Source organism: Scardinius erythrophthalmus (genome assembly GCF_964197995.2).
Source record: "Scardinius erythrophthalmus genome assembly, chromosome: 18".
Lineage (NCBI taxonomy): Eukaryota > Metazoa > Chordata > Actinopteri > Cypriniformes > Leuciscidae > Scardinius > Scardinius erythrophthalmus.
The window spans coordinates 35,866,413-35,891,552 of NC_138238.1; the positions used below are offsets into that span (position 1 = coordinate 35,866,413).

The 25,140-nt window shown below is 36.8% G+C and overlaps 3 protein-coding genes across 11 annotated transcripts; 1 reads left to right on the forward strand and 2 right to left on the reverse strand.

The window, feature by feature from the left end:
- Positions 1–174: 174 nt before the first annotated feature.
- On the reverse strand, positions 175–5,439 carry tbx6 (T-box transcription factor 6). The gene is made up of 8 exons (XM_081393328.1): positions 5,262–5,439; positions 3,899–4,109; positions 3,522–3,789; positions 2,865–3,008; positions 2,666–2,736; positions 2,470–2,531; positions 2,037–2,298; positions 175–1,956 (listed from the first exon to the last, which is right to left on the reverse strand). Exons 1-8 carry the CDS (start codon positions 5,329–5,331, stop codon positions 300–302), a joined length of 2,745 nt encoding a protein of 914 aa, XP_081249454.1. The 5' UTR covers positions 5,332–5,439; the 3' UTR covers positions 175–299.
- Positions 5,440–10,207: 4,768 nt separating this feature from the next.
- On the forward strand, positions 10,208–16,783 carry gdpd3b (glycerophosphodiester phosphodiesterase domain containing 3b). Its single transcript, XM_081393346.1, has 11 exons — positions 10,208–10,453; positions 11,414–11,456; positions 11,548–11,683; positions 11,767–11,812; positions 11,919–12,037; positions 13,329–13,418; positions 13,519–13,652; positions 15,087–15,146; positions 15,236–15,287; positions 15,370–16,274; positions 16,450–16,783. The coding sequence occupies exons 1-10, from the start codon at positions 10,309–10,311 to the stop codon at positions 15,538–15,540; spliced, it is 996 nt and encodes a 331-aa protein (XP_081249472.1). The 5' UTR covers positions 10,208–10,308; the 3' UTR covers positions 15,541–16,274; positions 16,450–16,783.
- Positions 13,503–23,294, reverse strand: nif3l1 (NIF3 NGG1 interacting factor 3-like 1; the record flags this gene model as incomplete). Of its 9 annotated transcripts, XR_014032135.1 has the most annotated exons (9): positions 21,251–21,332; positions 21,092–21,154; positions 20,157–20,773; positions 19,929–20,085; positions 19,716–19,839; positions 18,444–18,582; positions 16,819–16,902; positions 16,446–16,692; positions 16,167–16,291 (listed from the first exon to the last, which is right to left on the reverse strand). XR_014032135.1 is itself a non-coding variant. In XM_081393338.1 (8 exons), the coding sequence occupies exons 2-8, from the start codon at positions 20,764–20,766 to the stop codon at positions 13,654–13,656; spliced, it is 1,302 nt and encodes a 433-aa protein (XP_081249464.1). In that variant the 5' UTR covers positions 20,767–20,773; positions 21,092–21,342. The 9 variants fall into 9 exon arrangements, 8 of the variants coding, with proteins under 8 accessions (XP_081249464.1, XP_081249465.1, XP_081249468.1 ...); XM_081393338.1 differs by lacking the exon at positions 16,167–16,291 and adding an exon at positions 13,503–13,665 and having other exon boundaries at positions 16,517–16,692; positions 21,092–21,342; XM_081393339.1 differs by lacking the exons at positions 16,167–16,291; positions 21,092–21,154 and adding an exon at positions 13,505–13,665 and having other exon boundaries at positions 16,517–16,692; positions 21,251–21,324.
- Positions 23,295–25,140: the final 1,846 nt, after the last annotated feature.

The following is a 25,140-nucleotide window of genomic DNA, read 5'->3' on the forward strand; positions in this document are numbered from 1 at the left end:
AATTGAGAAATAAGAACTAGAAATATACAGCTTTATTCGACTTCATCAAGCATTGGTTAGGATAAAATGTACTAAAAACCTTCTAACAATCCCATGACTAGCATAGTTAAGATTTTCTTTTTCAACCATAAACACCAATAAGTTTTACATTTTAAACTATTACAATGTTTGGGATTGTCTCTTTTTGTCTCGCATGGCCTCCAATGCAGTTATATAATGTGCAGTGCTTCCATCATCTTCAGCGCAAAGTCATTGACTGATGCAGTATCCTTGCAAACTTAGCCTTACATGTTTTATCTTCAGAAAACGGCTCTTCCACCAATGTCAAAGTAGGGCCCCTGACCATGAGCATGAGAATGCTGTGGCTGTCTATAAATATGCCTGAGGGGTAAATGCAGGGAGGATCGAGGATCCTGGCAAAGACGGAGTGAGTAGGAAGGAAAATGGTTATAAAGGGATGGGGGAGCAGGGGAGGAGAGTGAGGTATCAAAAGGAGGGAGCAAGGAAGGGTGCAGTACCATATCTGGCAAGTAGGGGGCAGCAGAATTGAGCTGCGAGAAGGTGCCAATCTCAGTAGGAGCTACAGAAGGGTATGCGCTTGATGAGGTAGGACATTGTGGATGGTTTGAGATTGGAGGAAGTGGGGGATTTAATTGAGAGGTGCTTGAGGTTTGGATTGGGTGAAAGGACTGGGAGGTGATTTGAGTGGGGTTTCCAACTTGGGGTTGAATATGAGGGAAGGAGGGATTAGGGTATGACTGGGTAAAGGTAGATTGAATTTGGGTTGGGTTTGGGATCGCAGGGACACTATAGATCGAGTTAGATGAGGGCAGAGTCAGACTCTGAAGAGGATGTTGAGCAGATGGGATAGAATTTGGGAAGGGGTAAGAAGTGTGAGATGATGTTGGTGCAGGATTTTGGAGAGGGCCAGGTGTAGTGTGTTTCGGCAGAGATGCAGGGAATGGGGGGACCGGGAATGCTGTGGTATGGTGCAGTGTGTTGGAAACCGACTGCATAGGGCCTTGATGGATAACATTGGTGGAAGGAAAGGAGAAGGATCCAGTTGTTGAATAAATTGGGTTTGGGATTGCTGAAATAGTGCACAGACCTGAGGATTGGGAAACTGGAAAAGAACAAGTTGTTGGAGTTTGAGCAGATCCAGGGGTACTCAAGTTGAGGTTAGGGATCTGTTGAAAAGGGGGAAATGGGAAGACTGATGGGTTTGTCATAGAGTTAGGGGTGGACTGTGCTGCTGGAGGGAAGGGGAATGCAGTTGGCGTCGTATTTGAGTCAGAAGGAGTGGGAATTTGATTAGGGTTGCACTGCGACACCGGTTGGAAGGGTAGGGCAGATTGGGGTAGACTTTGACATTGAGGGGATGTTGGATCTGGGTCGTTTGAGGACTGCACTGGAGGGAAAGGAAAGGCTGTTTGGGTTGGGTTTGGGATAGCAGGAGTTGTTTCATTGGATGAGCTCAATCCACCGTCGTCCACCTGATTTTGGCAAGGGTCAATAGTTAACCTAGAACCTTGACAAGAAGAGGGGGGGATAGATTGGAAAGGGGGATTTGTAGGTGTATGGGGACTTAGGTTGTCTTGGGATTGGTCTGTTGGAAGAATAGAGTGGTAGGATGATGAGGAGAGAAGGTGTGGAGAGGTGGAGTGAGAGATGGGAGGGTACGAAGAGCCTGGGGGAGAGGTCGTAGAGGAGGGCATAGTCGTAGAGGAATTTAGACCAGGATAGTCTGATGAAGGTATAGAGGAATATGTGGACATAGAGGGTGGCGATGAAATTGTGGAGGGCTGGGGGTGCTCAAGCCCAGAGTTCTGTGTAGAGGACACCATGGAATAGATGGAAGGTGACTGATGCAAAGGCACTGATGCATGTGATGAGGATCTGAGATGATCAGTTGGGAAAGTTGATGTGTATCCAGGAAGGTCCATCATTTGACCAGACCTGTAAAAAAAAGTAGACTATCTTTAATCCTGCTCAAAAACATTGAAAATTGTTTAACAGACATAAGCACATGGACTTACCCATCCATCAGTGTGTTGTTCACATTATTTTCAGGAGTTGTCTGTGGATGACTTTCCATTGAAGAGGGAATCTCAGAGGTCAAGAATGATTGTCCAAGGACAAGTGGTTGGTCAGAGACTGTCTGATCTGGGAGGGATGGTACTTCTGTGTGAAAACCTGAGTCTGTAATTGGGAGGGCGGAGTTTATAATGGAGAGGGCGGAGCTTGGGAGTTCCACTGATTGTGGGAGGAGCTCAGTGGAATCACAAGGGTCACATGACTCTGAAAGAGGGAAGCAGGAGAGCAATATTTGAGAAACCAAGAACTTTATTTTTAATTAAGTATTTTTGTGAAGAGAACAGAATAAATCATGTATTTTTTATGTGTCAGTTGTGTCTTGGTTTTGAAAGACTATAGATTCTGAAGTAAATAAAAATACATTATTATCCTCACCAATATCCAACGATTCCTCTTGATTGCATGTAATTTTCCTCTTCAGCCTTGCATCTCTTTGTCTGAGGAAAACAACAGAAAAATATTCCGCTCTCAGTCCAGATGTCTTAAATGTCTTTTGTGTTTAAATAAGAAATTATGTGTACTATTAGTGAACTATTATTTAATATTGGTGTATAATTGGTGTTTAACTTACTTCTTGCAGTTCATGCCATTCTCTCTAAAGCCTTTCGCAAAAGGATTTGAGTTTATTTTCAGTTCAGTGATCTAGGAGAAAATAAAGAAAAAAATTATTTTCAAGAAAACAGTCTGTAATTATTTGTTTATTAAATGTGGCTTTTTCATTGTGTTAAAATTATTTTATATTAATCTGAGAAATGTATTTTTGCTTTCACCTTGTTGTTCTGGTATGCAGTGACTGTAATAAACTGTGTTTCTGGGAAGGTGAAAGAGTGCTGGGCTCTTCCCCACATCAGCACATCACGGGCCTCGATCACATGCACTCGTGGCTGGTATCGATGTAGGGAATGGAGAATGATCTTTAGGAGAAAGAGTGTGGGAAATCACTGTTACAGTTGTGGTATTGCTGAAGTCATGATGCCCAAAACAAAACGTATATAACACTTTATAATCACTCAGAAAAGGGAAGTTAGAGAAAAGAAAAGAAAGAAAAGAAAAGAAAAGAAAAGAAAAGAAAAGAAAAGAAAAGAAAAGAAAAGAAAAGAAAAGAAAAGAAAAGAAAAAAGAAAAGACTTGCATCATTTGTTTCCTCTCACAATCCTGGTTTGATATCTATGTTTAATATCGTATTATCCATGCAATGAAATTCATTCAAGTGCACAAATAGTTTTTGGAGCCACTGTATATTATAGAAAGTGTCAAAAGCATTGTAACAAAGTATTCTGCTTCATTTTAACTATACATTACAGTGCTGACATAGTTAAACACCTTTGAAAAGTTAGTTTTACCTACATTTAAAATAGCAGTATAATAGATTCGATAACTTTATTGGGAATTTTAAAACGGGTATTGAAAGATGCCTTTTTACTCACATATCCTTGTGCGTCCAGAGTGTTATTGGTGAGTTTGGCCCGGTGGAAGGATATGCTTCGGTTCTGCCAGTGTTCTCCAGTTGCGGGAGAGTCTGGGTGGATGAAGACACGGTCCGGCAGCCGAGCCTCTGCGCCGCCAACCACCTGCCAGCTGCTGTCTTGGAAACGATAGCGAGAGGAATCAACAGGTACAATGTCTAAAAGAAGAATGTAACGCAGAGTTGGGTTCAGCCCTGACAGCTTCATTCGCAGCTGTGGAAACATTCTCCTGAGGAACAGAGAAGGATGAGAAAGGTTATGGCATTTTACCAAACTGACCAAATGTGTCGTAGAGTTTGCTGCTGGATATATTCTTTCCATTCTCAAAATGTGCTCACCTGCCCTTCTTAGTGACGATCATCTCAGTGCCAACTGTGCTGAACTGCTTCCACAGAGACGCGTTCTCAAGCTCCATTTTGACATTATCCTGTGGAGTCCCAGGAGCCTCTGCAGTGGCCGGAGGAGGCTGCCGCAGTCGAGCGGGAAGCCCACGGGCTGCCATGTCACATGTAGTGGGATACATCGGCACATGTGCTGCGGGTTCACGATCTATAGGAGAGATGGGCAGACAGGAAGCAGAGGGTGATATCTGCATGTTAGAATGAAACTTTTAATATCCATTGTATTCTTTATAGTGGAAAGGGTTCTTTAGATTATTAAAATTTAATTTTTACAGGAGAATACAATTTTATTTTGGGAACTGTTCACTAAAAGGTTTTTTGGGGGTCCAAAAATGGTTCTTCAATGGCATCGCCTATATTGGAACCTGTTTTAAAGAAGTCTCAACGTGTTAGATAATGGCCTGATGAGTGTTTTATCAGTGAAACATACTGGAAATTTCTTAAAAGTCTTCTAATGCACTGCTTATCTCTACTCAGACAGTGCCATAGTGTCGACCCACATCTGGTACCCGTGGAGTCCACATGCACCAGATGTGGCCCGGATCTGGGCCAACACTATGTTGCTGTCTGGGTATTCAACTATAAGCCCTATTTTCACAGACAGGGTTTAGATTAAGCCAGGATTAGGCCTTAGAAAAAGCAGTTACACTTTATTTTACGGTGTCATTGTTACAGTGTAATTATATATTTAAGCACTGAGTAATATTAATTAAGTGCATACTTACTATAGAGTTAGGGTAGGATTAGGGTTTGGTTGAGGGTTAGTTGCATGTAATTATGCATAATTAACTGTAAATACTATTGTAAGTACATGTAACAAGGACACTGTAAAATAAAGTGTTACCGAAAAACATTACTGGTGTGCATCTTGATTTTAAGATTTGTCAGTGGAAGTTTCTGTCAGTTAAAGCTCAAACATGCATGTTAGTCTGGGACTAGCTTAAGCCTTGTCTGTGAAACCGGGGATACATATTTAAGACTTAATTATTCTAAGCACTCAGCACTCTAAAAAATAAAGGTTCTTTATTGGCATTTTTGATTCCATGAAGAACCTTTAACATCTATAATCCTTTCCTATGCTCAAAAGGTTCCTTATTTTTAAAAAATGTCTCTTTTAAGAACTGTTTGGTGAACCCAAAATGGTTCTTCTATGGCATCGCTGTGAAAAGCCCATTTTGGAAGGAGTGAACTGAAGTGCTGTTCTCAACTCACTTTCTCCCATTAAATCTCTGCAAACACTTACATACTTTTCTTTTATGATTTTTTTCCATTGCATTGAAAGATCTGAACTCTGTCTTACCTCTATAATAGCAGTCGCTCAGTCTCTGAGGTCCCAGGGCCAAACTAGGGTACATTTCCACACCCAGCATGTTTCTAGACGTCCTTTTGTCCTTGCTTCACTTTTGAGTTTATCGGTATCAGATCAACACCTCGCTCACTGAGCTTTCATAATAGAGAAATTCAGTTTCAAAGTCTTCTGCTGTCTTCGTTCGAGCCTCCGATGACTCTTCCTTTCTGTATCTTCTCTTCTAATGCCTCTGCGTTTGTCTCCTCGTGTGTTATATAGGTGAGCACACCTTCACACGTTTACCAAATGGTGGTGAGGTCTTCACACTTCATCCCTCTTCTGTTTCTTCAGGGTCCATCTTTTGGGCCCAGGTCTTCTGGTCTTAACACTATGGCTAAATAAACACTAGTCTGTTTCTCATACACACACACACACACACACACATTGCTTAGCACATCAGACTTAAAACATCAATGTAGTATTTGTCCTTCGTCTGCTTCATCTAAAGTTATTTTCTAGACATTGAGTTGTGTCTGAATTGACCGGTATCTGTGATTCTACATCACGTTGTACTCGCCCACAGCAAAGAAAAGTCATAAATAATCTTAAATAGTTCTGCTAGACTTAACTTAATAGGGATTAAATGAAGACTATCACTGAAGTCTTTCAATACTTAAATGTTGCTCCTTACTTTAACAAATTGTCCCAAGGATATGATATTCGACACTTTTTTCCAAAATTGCTTGTAAAAATACGAGCTGTAACTGAGATAGTACAGTATGATTAAAAACAATAGTTAAATAGTAGAGATTTTTCTTCATTCATGGTACACTTAACAGTAAATTTGTTTTCAATGAATTCAGATTAGTTATGCAGTATCTATCATGCTATGAATGTAAATTGTGTGTTCATTAATCTAGGTTAATGTTAATATATGAATAAACTATTGTTCACTTTAAATTCATGTACATTCATAATATGCAAACTATGTTAATTTATAAAACTTGTTAAAATAATTTTTATTTCATGTTAACTATTACATTCTATACTGTAAATATACATAATATATTTGTATAGTATACATTTGGAAAATGTTTTGGTTATGATTTAAGGGTGCATGTGAGCGAGGTGCTCTTTCTTGAAGAACTAAGACCTCATGGATTTCTCTGCTGACTGAGCTGATGTCAGGTCGTTTTCCTCCCACAATGAAAGAGGAAGTTCAAAATGAAAATGAATAACAAAACTTGTATGATGCAATGGCACAACCATATATGGACTGTCTGTACCACTACCGCTATCCATATATGGGTTTAACATTGACCGGATAAGGAGTACTAGATTCATTGTTATGTAATACTAAAAGGATTTGATGTCCAGTTTAACGTTGGCCTTTGACCTCAGCTCAGTTGGGGTGCAGGTGGAGGCGTACGACACAGTTTGGTCTTACTGCTACAGTTTGGTCTAAAGTAAACACCGGGGTTCAGACACTGCATCCAAATGTCTTTAAAAGAAACAACTGCTCTGGACCATGACACTCTTTAAAGAAACAACTTTTACTAAACTGCCTACACTCTTTAAAAAGATATAGTTCTTTACACATAATAATAGTTCTATTAAAAACCATATCGTCCTGAAGAAACGTTTTTGTGTTGAGTTTAGGGTTCTTAATTCCCGCCATGTTTTTAAATCTCTTAACAAATCCTTTCAATCAACCTAATATACAGACACTCTCAACAAGTACCTGATATCTTTATTGAAATGTCTACACATTTTAATTTTCATATATCGTAAGTTTGGTTTCAAGCTTTCAAATTGTTTTGTATTTTTCGAATTTGAACAGAACATGTGAGCAGCTCTGTTAAGATGAGGATATACTCCTCTGACCAGAGATATTTAATTTATGATCCATATTGTTAGAGTTCGCAATTATTACTTGGGTTTATGAATAAACATGCTTAGTCACAAAAACATTAAATCTATTCCATCTTTGTAACATACACCTAAAAATAAAGGTTTGTTATTGGAATATGGATCTATGAAGAATGTTTAACATACATGGAATCAATTCAATTGTGTGAAAGGTTCTTTAGATTATTAAAATGTTCTTCACATTAAGAAAAGAAACTGAAAGGTTCTTTGGGGAACCCAAAATGGTTCTTATTGCATCACTGTGGAAAACCCCTTTATTTTTAAGAGTGTACTGAATTTTCACAATGGTTCTGCTATTGGTGCAAGCCGAAGAACCCTAATCTGGTGATGTTTAGGTCCATTGCTCTAAGAGTGTACCATAAAAAGGCATATTCTGAGTCTTAATATCTACCCAGCCAGTCCCAAACTCTGGCAGATCAGGATCAGACCGCTTCAGCATTACTTCACTTTAACATTGTTGTTGTAGTTGTTGTTTTTGTTGTCCATTCACAGGCCCGTGATAAAGCAGGGCTGTGAGAGCGAGGGGAAGTGGAGGTGTGTGTCTCCGAGGGGGGTGGATGTCATTACGGTCCACAGTGTGTGTCCGCTTCAGAGTTTACAGGGACTGTAAGGCCTAATGGCAGCTAATGTGTTTATGAGTGCCCAGGTGTGTGTCTTTAAGCAACAGTAGCACAACTAGACTCGCCGTAACGAGGCCGTTTTAGTGTAAGGATAGTGAGTTGTACCATAAATCGGCTAACCGCGTTATTAAAAAGCTGTTAATTCCTTCAGGAGGTCAATTTGACATAGATATGCAGCTTCACAATTCATAAAAAGACTGTAAGTTCACTCATAATTGTTTATACACACATGCTGATGCGTGTGTATGTTAAAATATGAAAGCCCCTTAGTCTTCACGCTCACAAACTCTTTTCATTGTGTTCATTTGTTAAAAAGTCAGTGTTTATGAACATATTTGAAATGTTGTGATTGAGGCCAGTGTTGATTATGGTAAGTAACTTGTTTGACTTATACTGAGAATTAATTAGTATTAAGTTGATTTATAATCAATTACTGTGGAATTTATGCTGAAAAAATTACACCGTTAAAACGTTTGTAAATGTAAAGAAAAACGTTACCTGTAAATGGCAAACTGTTACCAAGTTAGCATACCATTACTGTGGAAAAACTGTACATGGTTTAACATCACATTATATATACTTTCTTTGTTTTTAAGGGTGAATGATTGTGTTACTTTGAACTAAAGTGCTTTAAGTTTGTTCAAATATATGAAAACATTGCCCCTCAGTTTCAATTACACAGACAAACTTGTTTCATTGTGTTCATTAGTTAAAAAAACAAACTCAGTGTTGATGAAAATGAAATGATGTGACTTGTGATGTTCTTGTTTTGAACTTACTGTAGAATGAGTGAAGTATACTAGGAAAATAGTATTAAATGGATTTATAATCAATTCCATTTAAAAAAATGCTACAGTGAAAACCTGTTACTACAGTCAGAACTGGTTAAACATCACATTATATGTCATTTTACTCTAAAATAATGTAAAAATGTATGATTTATTTTATTTTTTGCAAGAAAAACTATGAACTACTATATCATTCACAGTGAAAAACAGTAAAAACACAGTTCCAGACGTCCCTGCATGATACATATGATTACATTTTATTTAAATAGTTAAATCGTTTTTTTAACCGGTTGCCGGGTTTTTACCGTACATTTAACAGAATATCGATCTGCAATCTATAATATCTGGTCAATATGACCTGGAAACTTCTTTAATGCCAACACACACGTAGCTTTTGTGATTTAATGTAAACTGATCAGTCCGAGTTTTCTTAGCGTATGTTCTGTGATTAGATCATCTGTTCAGGTTTGATTTTACATGATACCGGGACATTTCATAAACTTCATTTACTTGATCATTTTAGATATCCAAGCAATTATGTTTAATACATCAAATTCCTAAAAGAGCTTGTACATCCCTTGTAAAGAAGTGTGCTTAATTGGATTGAATGTACACTTGTAGTGCACTTTCAGTTCCTCTTGAAAAAAAAAATGTGAAAAACTTTGTATTTCAATGCCATATTAATACTTAAAGTATTAAAGTGTTTAAATATATTTTATCGTACTTTAAAGAAGTACAATTATTTTGAAGTGTTAACTAAAATATTAACGCACATGTAGAGTACTTGCTTTTAATTTCAACTGTAGTTTGTTATTAAAACGATATGTAATTAAACATTTGTAATGAAGTTATTAACTTTAATTGTAATATCAAATACACACTACAGTAACAATTATAATCAATAACTAACATGTGCTTTAGCATGTTAGTCAAAGACAAATTTGTCTTTGAAATTTGATTAATGTAATATTAAATGTAGTTTTGAGCAACACACTAGTTAAAATTATACACTTGAACCATATGTTCAAGACAGTAGATATGGACTTACAAATAAAGATGTGCTTAAACTCTTATGCATTTAATATCATTTTAAACTATAATACATTTTCATTTAATTGCGAATAACTTGCAATTAAGTGTCCGACAAGTAAAGCACTCTTTCAAAATATATATTCAAAAGTTATTTTTCACAAAGGACAGGCCATAATTGAACATGACATAAGGGGAATTTTCCAGCCATAATGACATAAACAAAAATGGGATGAGGTTTTCTGTCTTTACATGTGTCTCATGAAGTTCTTAGAAAATGTTTGTCATGTGTTACTCTAAAAGCCCTTGTATTACTAAGCAGAAGTGTGGACTTTGTCGAGTCAGAAGGTTCAATTCATGTGTATGTTTTTTTTAAGGTTTTCAGTGTTATACAGTATTATAGTTTCACAATCTCAATGGAAATATGATGAGGTCTTTCATTTTTTGAGTAATCCGCGTTAATGATATCAGCACTGAACTTGACCACACACACCCAATGCTCATGCATGATCACATGAATGAACACCATAAAGCCTCCAGCCTCCAGGCGAGAGCAGTATAAAACAGGTGGGAGACTTTGAGGAACGGCTGAAACTGTAAATAGAGCACTGATATTTGCTTTCTAGATACTCAAACTTAATAATACCCGGCTCTGAGAGTCAAAGTGCAGTTATAGTGAGGGATTAACTCAGAATGGACGCGCTGATTGGGACTCTTCTCCTCTGCTCGGCTGTCGGGGTTTATGTTGTGTGTTCTCTGTATCTGCTACACAATCCATGTCTCCTTCACAAGAGGAAAAAGCTGAAGTTCCACTGCAGACACATCTCACACCGAGGAGGCAAGTGGAGTTTCTTTCTTCTGAATTTAAGTTTCATTGATTTTAACTTTTTAGAGTGAATTTTAACACTTAACCTGTGTGTTGTTAAAAGTATGTGAACCATCGGTATGTTTTGAGTCAAACTGACCCTATTGGATTCAATACAATTCACCAAAAATCACATTATGAAAAAAAAGAAAGAAAAAAAAACGGTATCACTTTACAATAAGGTTTCCTTTATTAACATTATTTAATGTATTAACTAACATGAAGTAATCATAGCAATACATTTGTTACAGTATTTGGACATTTTTTTCAAGGTTAGTTAATAAAAAATATCGCTGTTTATTGTTTATTCATGTTAGTTCACAGTTCATTAACTAATGCTAACAGGTACAACTTTTGATTTTAATAATGTATTAGTAAATGTTCAAAAGAAGTGCAGTTCATTAATAGTTCATGTTATCTATTGAAACCTTATTGTAAAGTGTAAAACAAACAAACAAAAATATAAACCTTTAACATTAACACTTCACACATTTAAAAAATATATATATGTGAACATGATTTTTAAAACAATATTTAACTATTTTCAAAACATATATTTTTCATAAAAGTAAATAGTATGTTAAAATTCAATGATTTAAAATACATTTTTTATTTTAAATTTAGATTTGTGTGTGTGTGTGTGTGTGTGTGTGTGTGTGTGTGTGTGTGTGTGTGTGTGTGTGTGTGTGTCCTGAAGCTCAAACAGTAGCATGGCGTTCAGCAATGCCAAGATCGTGGGTTCAAAGTTCAAACTGATAAAAATGTAGGCCTTCAATGCAGTGTACATTTCTTCCAATAAAAGCGTCTGCCAAATGCATAAATGCAAACACCTTCAGAGAGTAACTCAGAAATGTGTTCGGGTCCCAGAACGTAATATAAGTGTAATTAATGTAACACTAATTACTGACATAAACTGATTCTTTTTGTCGAAAGGGTCTGGAGAGAAGATAGAAAGCACAATGGAAGCATTTACACAGTGAGTTTCTCTCCTGCAATGTCTACTTTTCTTCTATTCCTTCCTCCTTTTCTCCACTTGAACCATGTGTTTGTGTATGATCGTGTGATAGCGCTGTGGACGTGTGCACTGAGATGCTGGAGATGGACTGTCACCTTACACTGGACGGCTGTGTTGTGGTTTCACATGATAAAAACCTTTTGAGACAAACAGGATGTGACAAAACAATATCGTCTCTTAGATTCCAGGTTAGTCATTTTAACATTAAACTTTCTCTTTTCTTCTACATGTGATTTGTGATGGATTTTTAATCCTACTCTGTATCTTTCAGGATTTGCCTCTCTATAAAGAGCAACTCGAGGTCACGTTTTATGTTGGTAAGTCCTTTGATACGATTCTACGCGGTCCACTTGTACAATATTAAGTGCTTTACAGTAATTAGTAATATCTGAAATCTGTAATACATTCCCCTGTGTTACTTAGGACACTATAGTACAGGGAAAGACAGAGAGTTTGTGTTGCTGGAAGATGTTTTCAAGAAATTTCCCAACATGCCAATATTGCTTGAGATCAAAGAAAACAATGACTTGCTCATTAAAAAGGTGAGACAGATTTTGCAATATTCAGTGTCTAATAACTGGTTCAAATGTCATTTAATTCACATTGCTGATAAAGCATGTTTATAGATCATCCATCACAAATAAATGACTTGTATTTTTAATGATTTATTGAAACGGTCTCTCAAACTCACAAGTTTATGGCAAGCCATTTTAGCTTAAATTGTACCCAGCGATACTCGTCGTAATTGCATTTTTACTAGTAAGAATTCAATTAGAGAGCTCTACAATTCAATTCTTACTAGTAGCAATTACAATTTAGAGAGCTCTCTTATTCAATTATTACTAGTAAGAATTACAATTACAAAGCTCTCTAATTCAATTCTTACTAGTAACAATTACAATTAGACAGCTCTACAAATGAATTTTTACAAGTCATATGTCTCCATTGACTTCCATTAATTTTTAATCACGGAGCTCTCTAATTCAGTTGTTACTAGTAAGAATGCAATCGCAGAGCTCTTTAATTCAATTACAGAGCTCTGCAATTATACATATCTTTAATTCGTTTTTTTACTAGTAAAAATTCAATTAAAGAGCTCTGTAATTGTAATTGCTACTAGTAAAAATTTTATTATAGAGCTCTCAAATTGAATTATTACTAGTAAAAATGCAATTACGACGAGTAACGCTGGGTACAGTTTAAGATAAAACGGCTTGCCATACAAGTTGAAATACACACCACAAGAAGTGTAATGGCGGTGTCAGAAATCACATCATCTCTTGATTAGGTGCTTATTTTGAATAAGTAATTCATTCGAGACCACTAAAAAAAGAACGTTCTATATAGAATGAATGTGTGTAGTTATGAATGTAATCCGGACAAACTAAAACATGTAATCCGGACATACTTAATTCGCCATGTTGTCATTATCATGTGACCAGCATCAGTTATTATCACTACCATTCTCACATCCCCTCCTGTGGCCTCATGGGATAGTAAAGTGTCCGTCGTATGCACACTTCAGAATGGTACGAGAAATAGTAGGTCATCCGGGTATTTGTCTACTCTTTTGTCTAAGCTGGATTCTTTAATGAAGCGTTCAAAAAGGCTTTGAAACTCACGAGTATCTGTATGAATCAGTCCGACAAATCCTTCAGTGAATGAACTCAGTGAATCTCTTGCTGAATCAACATCTGACTCGCTCACTGACCTGCGAGTGCTTTCAGTGATATGTATTTGCATTCATTTATTTAGTTCTTCTCCTACTTGTCTAAATAAAAATTGACCTAATGAAATTCCTAATAACTTGGTATCACTTTTATGTGACTGCAGGTTTCTTGTCTTGTGAAGCAATACGGCAGAGAGAGTATTACGGTTTGGGGTTCTGAAGAGTCTGAAGTTATGGCTAAATGTCAGAAGCAGGTACAGTAATGTGATGTCTACAGTGCTCAGTAATCAGAGATGTCTTACTGTAAAAGATCTTTGAGTTTTCTCTTCTTTTTTTTTCTATGTGTGTGTGCAGAACCCATCCATACCTTATTTCTTCACTGTGAGGCGTACAATACTGCTTTTATTGCTCTTTTGCACTGGTCTCCTCCCCTTCGTGCCTCTGGGTGAAAGTGTCCTGCTGTTCTACCTGCCCCAGATTATCAACAGGTCAGTCTAGAACCTAGTTTTAAAAGTGGGAAGGATTGAAATTTCATAAAGCTTCTTAAAATGTTCTGAGAGTTATTGGTGGGTTTAAAGTGAAGTTTTCCTGTATGTTTTTATGATAACACTTCCATTCGTAACCTAGTTAACTACATTAATTAACATTAACTAATGCTTCTGAAGCATTTATTTATCTTCGTTAATGTCCATTTCAGCATTTACCAGTGCATTAATAATATCATAAGTTTTATCTGTTAATATTATTTAACACTTTCTCTGCCAGCGTTTTTTAAAAGGTAGTTCACAACTACTAAGTCATTTTCACAAAATTTTCATGGCCCCCAGAATATTTTGCTGTATGAATATCTGAACATGCAAAATGTCAGATATAAATGAGATCAGAGCCTCTGCTTAAAAAATAATAATAATAATAATTGTTCATGCATCTATTTATTTCAACACTTGAATGTGGTTAAGTTTCATTTAAAAAAAAAAAAAAAAGGCAACATTTTGAACAAAAAGTTGAGATAATCCCGTAATCCCGATGATCAAGATGGAGTAGATCAAGTCCTTCAACACCCCTAAAGCTTCACAGTCCTACGGCTCGTCCTGGGTTGTCATTTCATTCAGTAACGTTAGGCAGTTTTGATTTATATGCTGTTTGATCACACTATTTTACATGTGCATAATTAATGCTGTCATCACTTGTTTTTGTTTTATTCGCCTGTGTTTTGATTCCGAAATTTTGTTCTCTTTCAAAAGATGCATAATAGCGCATTTATTTTTCTGAATTTTTTGGTAATTTCAGTAAATGGTGGGGAAGTATAGAAGCTTGTTCCTGCCACAGAATAAAAAAATGTTAAGATAATTGCGACTTTTTCTCTCAGAATTGTAAGATATAAACTCCTTATATATATATATATAAATATATATATATTTGTTGTCTCATAAAACGAAAATTCCGTCACTGGTGGGGAAAGAGTTAACAGACCTTAGCTAACATGAACTAACAATGAAATATACTTCTGAAACATTTATTAATCTTAAAGAGATGTGTTGATTATAAGCATAATTCAATTTATAAAAGTATTAATAAAAATTAGGCCTACTCTTGGTACCAGTTGGGGTTAATAGAGCTCTCTAATGAGGTTCCATTTGTAAATGTAAGTTAACTACATTAGTTTATGATTAACTAACAAAATACTTCTAAAGCATTTATTAATCTTAATGTTAATTTCAACATACATTATTCAAATGAAAAGTTTGTTTATATTATTAAATTAACCTGAGCTAACATGAAGTAATAAAGATGTGTTTTATTATAAATAAATACAGTAACAAATGCAATGGGCATTTTTAGTAATTGTCAGTTGTAAAGAGTTAGCATTTTTCCATACATTGCATTTGACTAATACTAACGCAGTAGTTGTGATCTCTCAGGACTTACATTCCAGAGGAATCCTATCTGAAGAACAGATTTGTTGTGTATCTTCTTCAGAAGTAAGTGACATTCATCTGACACAGAGCAGTCAAATAGCTTTTCACTCAGTCTTGTGATGTGTGATTGTGTTTATCGACGCTTTGCTTAGGGTGGCCATGCGGAAATCTTTGCTAGACCACTTGACCAAGAGGGGCTTGCAGGTGAATATGTGACTTTTCTCAATCTAAAAACAGTTCTAACTCAAAGCGAAATCATTCATTTCATCTCATTTTGGCATCTCAGGTGCAGCTGTTTGTGTGCAACGAGGAGAGCGATATAGAAGCTGCATTTGCAGTCGGAGCTACAGGCGTATTGACAGACTACCCGACCCTCCTGTCAGACTACCTCAGAAAACACCCTCCACCTCCCATGATAAACAATGCCTTACCAACAGATAATGAAATGTACCTTTGAATAAGAATTTTATCCAACTTCTTCCTACACTCCATGAAGCTTTGTGTGAATTATGGGATTAAAGCACTTTCTGTCATTTACTAATTGTATTTATGTTCTATAGAAACACTGCTGATAGCGGGCCATGTGAAAACAAACTGAGAATGAGACGTGAGAGAGGAGCTTTTTAGTTCAATCCAGTGAATTCAAAAATTGTGTTTTAGGGGCAAAACATATAATGCAATGCTAATAATGATGATTGAGGGGTTTTTTTTCCCACATAAACATTCCTAAAAAGCCTGATGTATCATTCTTGATACATTTTATAGATTTGTAAAAAAAAAAAACATTATGATAATCAAGCAAACCTAAGCTGCTTCAGTCCAGCAAGTGTTCATCTTGAAATATTACTAACAATGTAAACATTATTTCTTAGGTTTACTTTTTATAAAAATCATTTAAGATTCCACAGCAAAGACACAGTAACCATGATCTGAAGGCCTTTTACTTCCTAAAAAAGCATAAACTATTAATCAGACGACAGAAAGCATGTAGTACTGTGTGCAATAGGTTTTTCAGCAGAAAAACAAAGTTTTGATCATTTTGATCATTTAGAAGCAATGTGTGTATCAAATATGATACAGTACGCTGGACAGGACAGTTTATTTTGCTTGTTTACAGGACAATGTTACATTTGCATTTACAAACTAAAGGTCAGACAATGAATATTCCTTGTGATATCCATATATACCAGGGTTTCTCCAACTCGGTCCTGGAGGGCCACTGTCCTGCACAGTTTAGCTCCAACCCTGATCAAACACACCTGAGCAAGCTAATCAATGTCTTCAGGATCACTAGAAACTCACAGCTAGGTGTGTTTGATCAGGGTTGGAGCTAAACTGTGCAGGACAGTGGCCCTCCAGGACCGAGTTGGAGAAACCCTGATATATACAGTCCAATATGACTAAATAGCTGTGATCGGTTGAGATCAGATCACCTGTAGCGGATCTCGGTCTCTTTGAGAAACCGATATGGTTACAGTGTCGCCCAGTCGTGCCGCCAGTCTGTCTCTGAATACGGTCAGGAAGCCTCTCTCGCTGTTGCTGTGCTCGCTGAGAATCACACTCGTGCCTTTAGAAACCGCATCCAGAACCTCATGATGGGACATCTCACCTGAATATGTGAAAAATAAGCTTGGGTTAATTGTGCATTTTTTGTACTGTTATTATTTATACTCTGGGACTTCAATAAATTGATGAACGTCAGCTTTTGTTTGTTTCTGTGCCGTGTGAGACATACCAGTGATGTAGAGGTCTGCTTTTACTCCCTGTATGACAGACGCTCCTGAACCTGCACATACTGCCACCGTCTTCACCATAGAGTCTAGCACATCATATAAATCACGTCAGGTGATAATAATCGCACACGTTACGTCCACTGTTCAGTCTGACTCTTATTTTTCAATGTGGAGGTTAAGCTATTATCTGTGAATGTGAGACTTCCAATTCATTAGCCACTATGGGGAAATAACTAGAGAAATATCTAGGTGCGGTAAACGGTAAAACTATTTGTGCTACAAACCAGTTTGTATATGATTACTAGGGCTGCCCCCTAATAGTCGACCAAATGTTAGTCGATGACCGACCAAATTTTACTTAGTTGGTTGCAGAAAATAAATCCTCCGCACTCCGTGGCGGCCAGATCATTAAAGGGATACTTCACTGATTAGCATTAAGCTTTGTATCAGTAGAAACCCAGTAGTATTTTGGCATGACCGTGCTTCCCCCCCTCATGTCCCCCTGAGACGAGAGATTTCTGTATTGTGTGTCTGGAAAAAAACCTCTGATGACACAAAAATCATCATTTAGCTCATCAGAGGCTCTTGTGTCCAGAGGCGAGAGACTCCAGCCAGTAGGAGGAGCTCGTCCCGCATGTTTTTAACCCGCCCATAGGGGGATCTCACCATAAAACGCAGTCTTTTCAGTCGACTAGTAGCCTAGTTGTGTCATTTCTCCCGATACTGCCCTCTGTAACCGGTAGGCGTGGCTTGGGAGTGTCCTCATAGGGCAGCGAAGCAAGTGCATTCTGGGAGTTGTTGTCTTTCATCCAAATGAGCCAAAAATAAAATTTCTGGCTTTTCTCAGTCTAGAAGGCTCCAACTTCTAAAATAATTTCACATTTCTACTACATAAACGACCCAATTTAAATACACAAGTATTTAAGTATCCCTTTAACACGGCTGGTCCATGTGGTAATTGTGTCAGGCATCAAACATGGCTTATTATTTGAAACATGCAAGTAGTAGCCTAACGTTAGCCACTTTACATGGCCGCTTGCTCTAACATTAACCAAGATAAATGTGTGCTATTATTAGGCGCATATACAAATGTTCATGCGGAGTGTGGAAGCTAAATTAGTATTGAGTTTACTGCGTGGCAGGTTTAACTTAACGTGCATTTCTCTCAATAGACAAATCCACTATACTGCGTCAACTTCATCTTTGCAGCAGACACTGACTCAGAAAACACTATTTATTAAATTATTTAAATGTTCAGACAGTCTCCTGTCTGTTTTTTTGGACACATTCATAATCGTTACTTTTGCCGTTGCGCTGCAGCAGCTTTATGCGCTTAAAGGCTCATTGCTATGGTTTAATATGTAGAACAATGTTATCAATGTTACATAATATTCTTTCTCAGCCCAGAAACTCAAACCATTCTCAGATGCCATCCACCCAGTGTATAGTTCAGTATTTAAATATCATAAACGTGTGTCTAAAACACTTTAGTGGCGGGCAGCCCTAATAAAGCAGCATAATGCACTCTGGATTGAAGCTGGAAGCGGCTGACACTGGAAGCCTTGTGTTTAAGGTAAAAATGGTCCATTCTTACATTAAAAACAAGGTGATATCTCTCATACCCCACCTAATGTTTGTTGGTCCCCCAGGGCCAGTCTCAAATGGGACAAACCCAAGTGAGTCTTCATTTTCTGCACTGCTGTGGAAACAGACACTGGCTTATCCAGAACACTGAGTCGGCCTTGACCACAACCCAACAAGGGAGGCTAGAGAAGAGAAAGAAAAAGAGAAAACAGAGACAGATCAAATTAAAATGATATATTACGATGTCAATTATCAAATTAAATTAAAAGTGTTTATAACATATGGTCTTAGAAATATGAGTTTTTTTCCAAATTTTCACCTCTGGTTTCAGACAAGGCTTAAGTCTAGTCCCAGACTAAAATGCATGTTTGAACTGAAAGCGACTTGCACTGGCATATCTTAAAATATGTCAGTGCCATTGTTTTGTTTTAAGATTCACACCACGATGTTTTTTCTAAGACACGTTTATAAAAGATACTTAAAAGTCCTAATTGAACTAAGGGTTTATCTAAGCCCTGTCTGTGAAACCGGGCCTCAATGTTTAGAATATTAAAATGTAATGAAACGCTTTGTTATAGCCTATTATTTGTGTCTGATTCAGCTTTTGTTGGTCATATACATATACCAGCTCCGCCAGTTCCTTCCTCTAACTGAGTATAATTATCAGTGGACAAGAATCATCACCTGTTCAGTGCAATTATAATGTAATATATAATATTAGCTTTTTGCTGGCTTTTTCTGTTCACAGTTATGTTTGTATCATCTGACTGTGACATACACTACCATTCAAAAGTTTGTGGTCATTAATATTGTTGAAACGTTTTTGAAAGAAGTCTCATCTACTCACCATGGCTGCATTTATTTGATCAAAAATACAGAAAATAATATTGTGAAATATTAGTACAATTTAAAATGACTTGTCTATTTTAACACATTTTGAAATATAATTTATTCCTGTGATCAAAGCTGAATTTTCAGCATCATGTGTCACATGATCATTCAGAAATCATTTTAATATGCAGATTTGCTGCTTGAGAAACATTTCTTATTTTTATCAATGTTGAATTTTTAGAGTAAGAGAAAGCGTGCAACATTTTTTCAGGATTCTTTGATGAATATTAAGTTCAAAAGACCAACATTTATTTGCAATATACATATTTTTTAACATTATAAATGTCTTTACTGTCTCTTTTAATCAATTTAAAGCATCTTTACTGAATAAAATTTTTTTAGAAAATCTTTCTGACGAATCAAAGATGACAGATCCCCCCAAAAAATGAAAACCATAGAGTTAAAAGTGTTCTTGGTTACTCGCCTGCTGGACTTGTGTGATGTTCAGGGATTTGCTGGCATGTGGATTTGAAACCAGAATCTGCACAGCAGAAGTTAGTGCTGAACTATTACAGGTTAGAGTCACCTGCTGCCCTCCACTTTCATTTCTGAAGATGAATATGGAGCAGTATTTGAATGGATACCAATGTATAAACGTACATATCATGAGCAAAACCACTTGCAAATGTATACTTACCTTATTGTAGAGCACTGAAAAGTTTCACTGCCTTCTATGTGTCTCAGCTGCACCAAAAGGCTGTTTAGTTCTTCACTATTAATGGACGAGAACTCAAGCCTGTGTTTCTGTGGGCCGCAAGAGTGGGCTTGACTCAATACTGACACTTGTCCGCTGCCTGTGAACAGAGGCACAAGTAAGAATTTCTGACTGTTTGACCCAGACGACAGAAAACGTGTTCTTTCTCACCCATTCCTCCAACTAGCCAATCATTAACGCCTCCTCCGACACTGTCCCATGAAGTGTGAGGGGAGAAAATGGCAATGCCGCCCTCTATTGCTCTGATAGTCAACCGCTGCTTCCAGTCCTTCTGAAGCAGACGTTTGAAAGGTCGAAAGAGTGGCGGGTGGTATGAGACGATGAGGTCGCAGTTCATCGCTACAGCTTCGTCCATGACGGCTGTTGTCAGGTCATTGGTTAGCAGGATTGTTTTGACTGGACGTGGTTTGCTGGGCTCCACCAACAGGCCAACATTATCCCACGATTCAGCCAATGACAGAGGAGCAAGGTGTTCGAGAACCTCGAGGACTCCCTGTAAATCCATGTGTCCAGCAGAATGGGGGAAACCAGAAAGGTTATGAATAACTTTATCAGACTGGAGTAAAGGAAAACTAGACCTTGAGGTTAGGGGGTGTTGAAAAGACAAACGTGGGCCAGGGGAATATGCAAAAAGAGATGCGAGAAATGAACGCGAGAAAGTAGAAAGCTGTGGACTACAGAGAGATCTGCTGGTTTTGAAGGAAATGCTACAGCTCAAATGGAGAAGTTTTCCAGAAAATTCCCTAAATCTGGTGAACATGAGGAACCTGTGAAAGAATAAAGGTCACATTTAGAAACTACTTATTTCTAATACCAAACATACAATGCAAGTACAGGACTTTTTAGGAGCCTGTATTCAGAATGTTTCACAAATCTCTAACTGTGTTTTCATGGGGTCTATAAGACAAAATCACGACTGCAACTTTAAAAAAAGGAAAATATTTACTCAGCACATATCAATATAATGCATGTGATACAGATGTTTGGCATTTGCTCCTTGAATGTCTCCTAATCACTATCATTAATAAAATAATAGGTAATTTTTCCACATGTGTAGTCTGCACTGCCATCATCAGGTAACTTACCAACTTGCCACAGGGAAAGCTGCACGCGGAAAAAGATTGTCAGATTAACTGCGCTGCAATAAACTGTTTAAAACAGAGTCAGAGGGATCGACAGCGCTCTGCAGATTGAGATTACGCCAAGCAAACTAAACAACGTGTTATATTAAATATAGAACTTACTGGAAATGTCACTTCCTACAGCGAATGAAAGCGGCAGCTGTCAGTCGATAGAACGTGAGAACGTAGTATTGCTTAACACGTCATATCCGTTCATCCGCATTTATTTTATTCTGGTTCTTGTAGTTTTTTTTTAATGAACGCCAAACGCATCTTATCCGCCTTATTTTTAAGAGAATGCATTTTTTTTTTAAACTCATAGATAAATGTATAGAAGGATGCAATTATAGAAATTGATAATAAATGTTATAATATTATTGTGATTTCAGTTTTTTTTTTTAAATATTTAATTTGATTATTTAATATATATTTTCTTAAACGTAGCATAGTGTTGTGGCAAATTCAAAGTCTTTTTGGTTCGGGTCTCAAAGGAAACTCTCAGAGTCGAAGTTCCAGGTCTCAGAAGAATAAACTTTATTGAACAAACAATAAAGTGAGATGCCAGCTGGCCATCTGAAGTTACCATTGTCAGACTTCATGTCTTATACCTTTTTTTTTTATCGTTAGGTACCCAATGGGCATCCTCATATCCAGGGGCGTAAATTTCATCTAAATGTTGGGGGGGGACAATAAACATAACATTCCTCACGAGCAATTTTTTGAAGGGGACACCAATAATATAGGCAAAATTGTACTTTCTATGGATATGTGTAGTACACAGAGGAAAGCCTTACTGCTATTATTAGTGTAGCTAGACCGTTCCATTATCCTTCTTCTCAAAGTTTCTCTCTGGTTCATTGAAAAAGCTGACTAAATTGACCAAAATATTATTCATTGGTGTGCAAAATTGACAAAAAAAAAAATTATGGTTGATGATTAATTCAGGGATTTTATCGATAACGATAATTAGACAATATTTTGCTGAGTGTGTTATTGTGCTGGTAACTTGGCATGTTTAGGACTGCCGAGGACAGCCGACTCCTAAAGTTTTTGATATTCTTCATATTCTGTGTGGCGATTCAGTTCACAGCAGTGACAGAAATCAGTTTTCCAATAAGTTTCAATAGATTTTTACCTACATTGGCATTTTTACCTTTATAAATGTATTTTTTAAACCTAAATATATGCATGCATCATCTTTTGTGTCAATTTCATACATTAAATTAAATTATAATAATAAGTCACAATAGGGCTGTTAACAATCAAATTAAATAATATCAACAAAATCTTTGCAATGGAGAAGAAACACAAAAGTTGCATTTGAAATGGCATTTAGATTTTACACAGACATAAATAATGTTTTGTTTAAAACATAAAACGTTGAATATTGATATGTAAAATTATTTAAAACATGAAAAGATACTTTAAATGTGAAATTAAAACCGCCAGTAGGTGGCAGCAATTCATTGTTAATGAGTGAGTCATTGTGATTCAACTGATTCGTTCAAAAAGCTGATTCATAATTCAGTAAGGAAATACCTCAGTGTTTCTCAGAGACGCAAATACAGTGCTATGGCTTGGTTTTCAACTATTTTCGTTGGCGAAATAGAGTTAAAACAGGCAATATGGTGTCTAAAAGTAAACTTTTCAATTAGCCTATCAATTTATTAAATCACATTTATTATCATGTTAATATCTGGAGAAAAACTGCCCTCTTTGTGTGATATTGTATTAGATTAACTATATTAAATGATATAAACTGACTAAATCACACAGTGAAAGCGTGAAAATCTAAATGCGCACCCGCACTTGTCTAATCTACAAGACTACACAAGGTGTATGCGTACACTCTTTGGGTGTGTGTGTGAGTGAACGGTTTTTAAACAATCTAGGTAACGTTTAACGCACAGACTGTATAAAACAAGGTTATAATCGCCAACATAGCGAGGCGGACTACATCGGTGACAAAAGTAAGTGATTGGTTATCATAACATTATATGTCAATGATTTATTAATGACGCAGACGCAGCATATTCTGTATTAAAGAGAAAATAATCACTTCATCCGAGGTTTAAAGTAAATAAAATAGCCTTGACTTACTGCAGTTTATTGGAGTTGTTTGTGATGAGGTAAAAGGGGAGCGAGCAGTGGACCGAAGCACTGAGGCAAGGGAGGGGGGACTCAAAATTTTAAAACGTTTATTTGTATTTGCCCCGTTTGCATTTTTATTGTTTTACTACTTAAACAATTATTTTAAGTATATATCATTATATTATTTACAATACACATATTTTAATTATATTTTTAGGAGGGGACAACCCTCAGATAGGGGGGGTCCTGACCCCCCCGACCCCCCCGCGATTTCCGCCTATGCATATCTATCTCTTCTATTTTGCCCCTCCTCGTGTTATCGCCACCATTAAAAACATCTCTCCCTGGGCCTTCTTTCCCTTGGTGGAAAATCTCAAACATCTTATATAACAACCAACTCCATCCCTCCTTAAGGTTTTCAGGTACTTTTCCATCTCTGACCGGCTCTGACCTGCATTTCTGTCTGGTACATCAGCATATAAGCTTAATACATGAGACAGAGACAATTCCCCAATAAGAGAAACTGCAATTAATTAAACAATAAAATAAAATAAAAAATAAATAAATAAAAATAAAAAATAATAAAAAAACTAAAAAAATAAAGTTCAATTCAATTCAATTCAATTCAATTAGCTGTGTCATTTAAATTAATAATAAAAATGTTTTTACAAATCACCCTGTGTTAAAATACTCCATGGTTCACATATTATGCTGTTAAAGTGATTCTTTTCTCATATATAAGCGCTACATAATTACTGGTAATTCATGTCTCTGGGGATTTGTGCCTTTAAAAAAACATGGTGTTATGAAAAAGCTGATTAGAATGAGAGGTCATGATCCCGATCAGCCAATAATGCTGAAGTCTGACCTGCTGTGCAAGCCGCAGTATCATGAATAAGAGAGAGAGAGAGAGATTTATGCGGATAACACACCCTGTCATGGATGTTTAAGGGATAAAACTGAAATGATGGGCCAGAGGCCATAATCATTACATCATTTGCCATCCCTCTTACAGCTCTCTTTTTCATATGAAAGATCCATCATCTGTCCTTCAGCTGGTTCATTCTCCGATCATACTCTTCTTTCACAATGAGTGTTTCAATGTGTTTCTCTTAAATGTTTCTTTGTTCCAAAAGGGTGAAGGCATCACAAATTTAGTCTTATTTTGTGCTTTGCAAGTCTGATCCCAGACCCTGAAACCAATACGTGTTATATAAGTTTTTAATCTAGCACTTTTGGGGCATGAATCTTGGCCATGGCACTGGACAGCGTGACTAGAGCCGGAGGGCAGTTGCGCGGGACAGATGTGCTCTGTAATATGATGTGCGAGGGAAAGGGGTGTTCGTTTATTTTGGGTAATTTGTGGCCTAAGCCCTTCATTCCCAGCTGTCAAGCAAATACAACAGTGACTATTGTCATGCGACTGCAACAGGATTCTGGACATCTGTGTTTGGTCAGATTGAGATATTCTGGGCAATAAACACCTACAAAAAATATAGATTTCATGATGATTGCATGTTTTTTTTTTTTTACTTTCTATTCATCAAAGAACCCTGATTTATTTATTTTTAATCACAGTTTCCACAAAAATCTTAAGCAGCACAACTGAAAATGCAGCACAAAATCTAAATGAAATAATGACTGCATGCTTTGTATCACAGGAACATATTACATTCTAAAATGTATTAAAATAAACAGCTATTTTAAATTTGTAATATTCATGTTCATTGTGTTTCCCCCGGTTTCACAGACAAGACTTTAGTTTAGCCCCAGACTAAAATGAAAGCGACTTGCACTGACAAATCTTATGTCAGTGCCATTGTTTTGTCTCAAGTTGCAAGTAATGTTTTTTTTCCAAGCAACATTTATAAAAGCTATACCCTAATTGAATTAAGGTCTAATTCTCGCTTAAAGGGATATTT

Excerpts from the sequence above, each read along its gene's own strand:
- tbx6 (XM_081393328.1), bottom strand. The coding sequence starts at position 5,331 with ATGCTGGGTGTGGAAATGTACCCTAGTTTGGCCCTGGGACCTCAGAGA. Across the intron at positions 4,110-5,261 it reads GAGCGACTGCTATTATAGAG|ATCGTGAACCCGCAGCACAT; the intron begins GTAAGACAGAGT and ends TCTCTCCTATAG. Across the intron at positions 3,790-3,898 it reads ATCGTCACTAAGAAGGGCAG|GAGAATGTTTCCACAGCTGC; the intron begins GTGAGCACATTT and ends TCTGTTCCTCAG.
- gdpd3b (XM_081393346.1), top strand. The coding sequence starts at position 10,309 with ATGGACGCGCTGATTGGGACTCTTCTCCTCTGCTCGGCTGTCGGGGTT. Across the intron at positions 12,038-13,328 it reads ATGACTTGCTCATTAAAAAG|GTTTCTTGTCTTGTGAAGCA; the intron begins GTGAGACAGATT and ends ATGTGACTGCAG. Across the intron at positions 13,653-15,086 it reads CTGCCCCAGATTATCAACAG|GACTTACATTCCAGAGGAAT; the intron begins GTCAGTCTAGAA and ends GTGATCTCTCAG.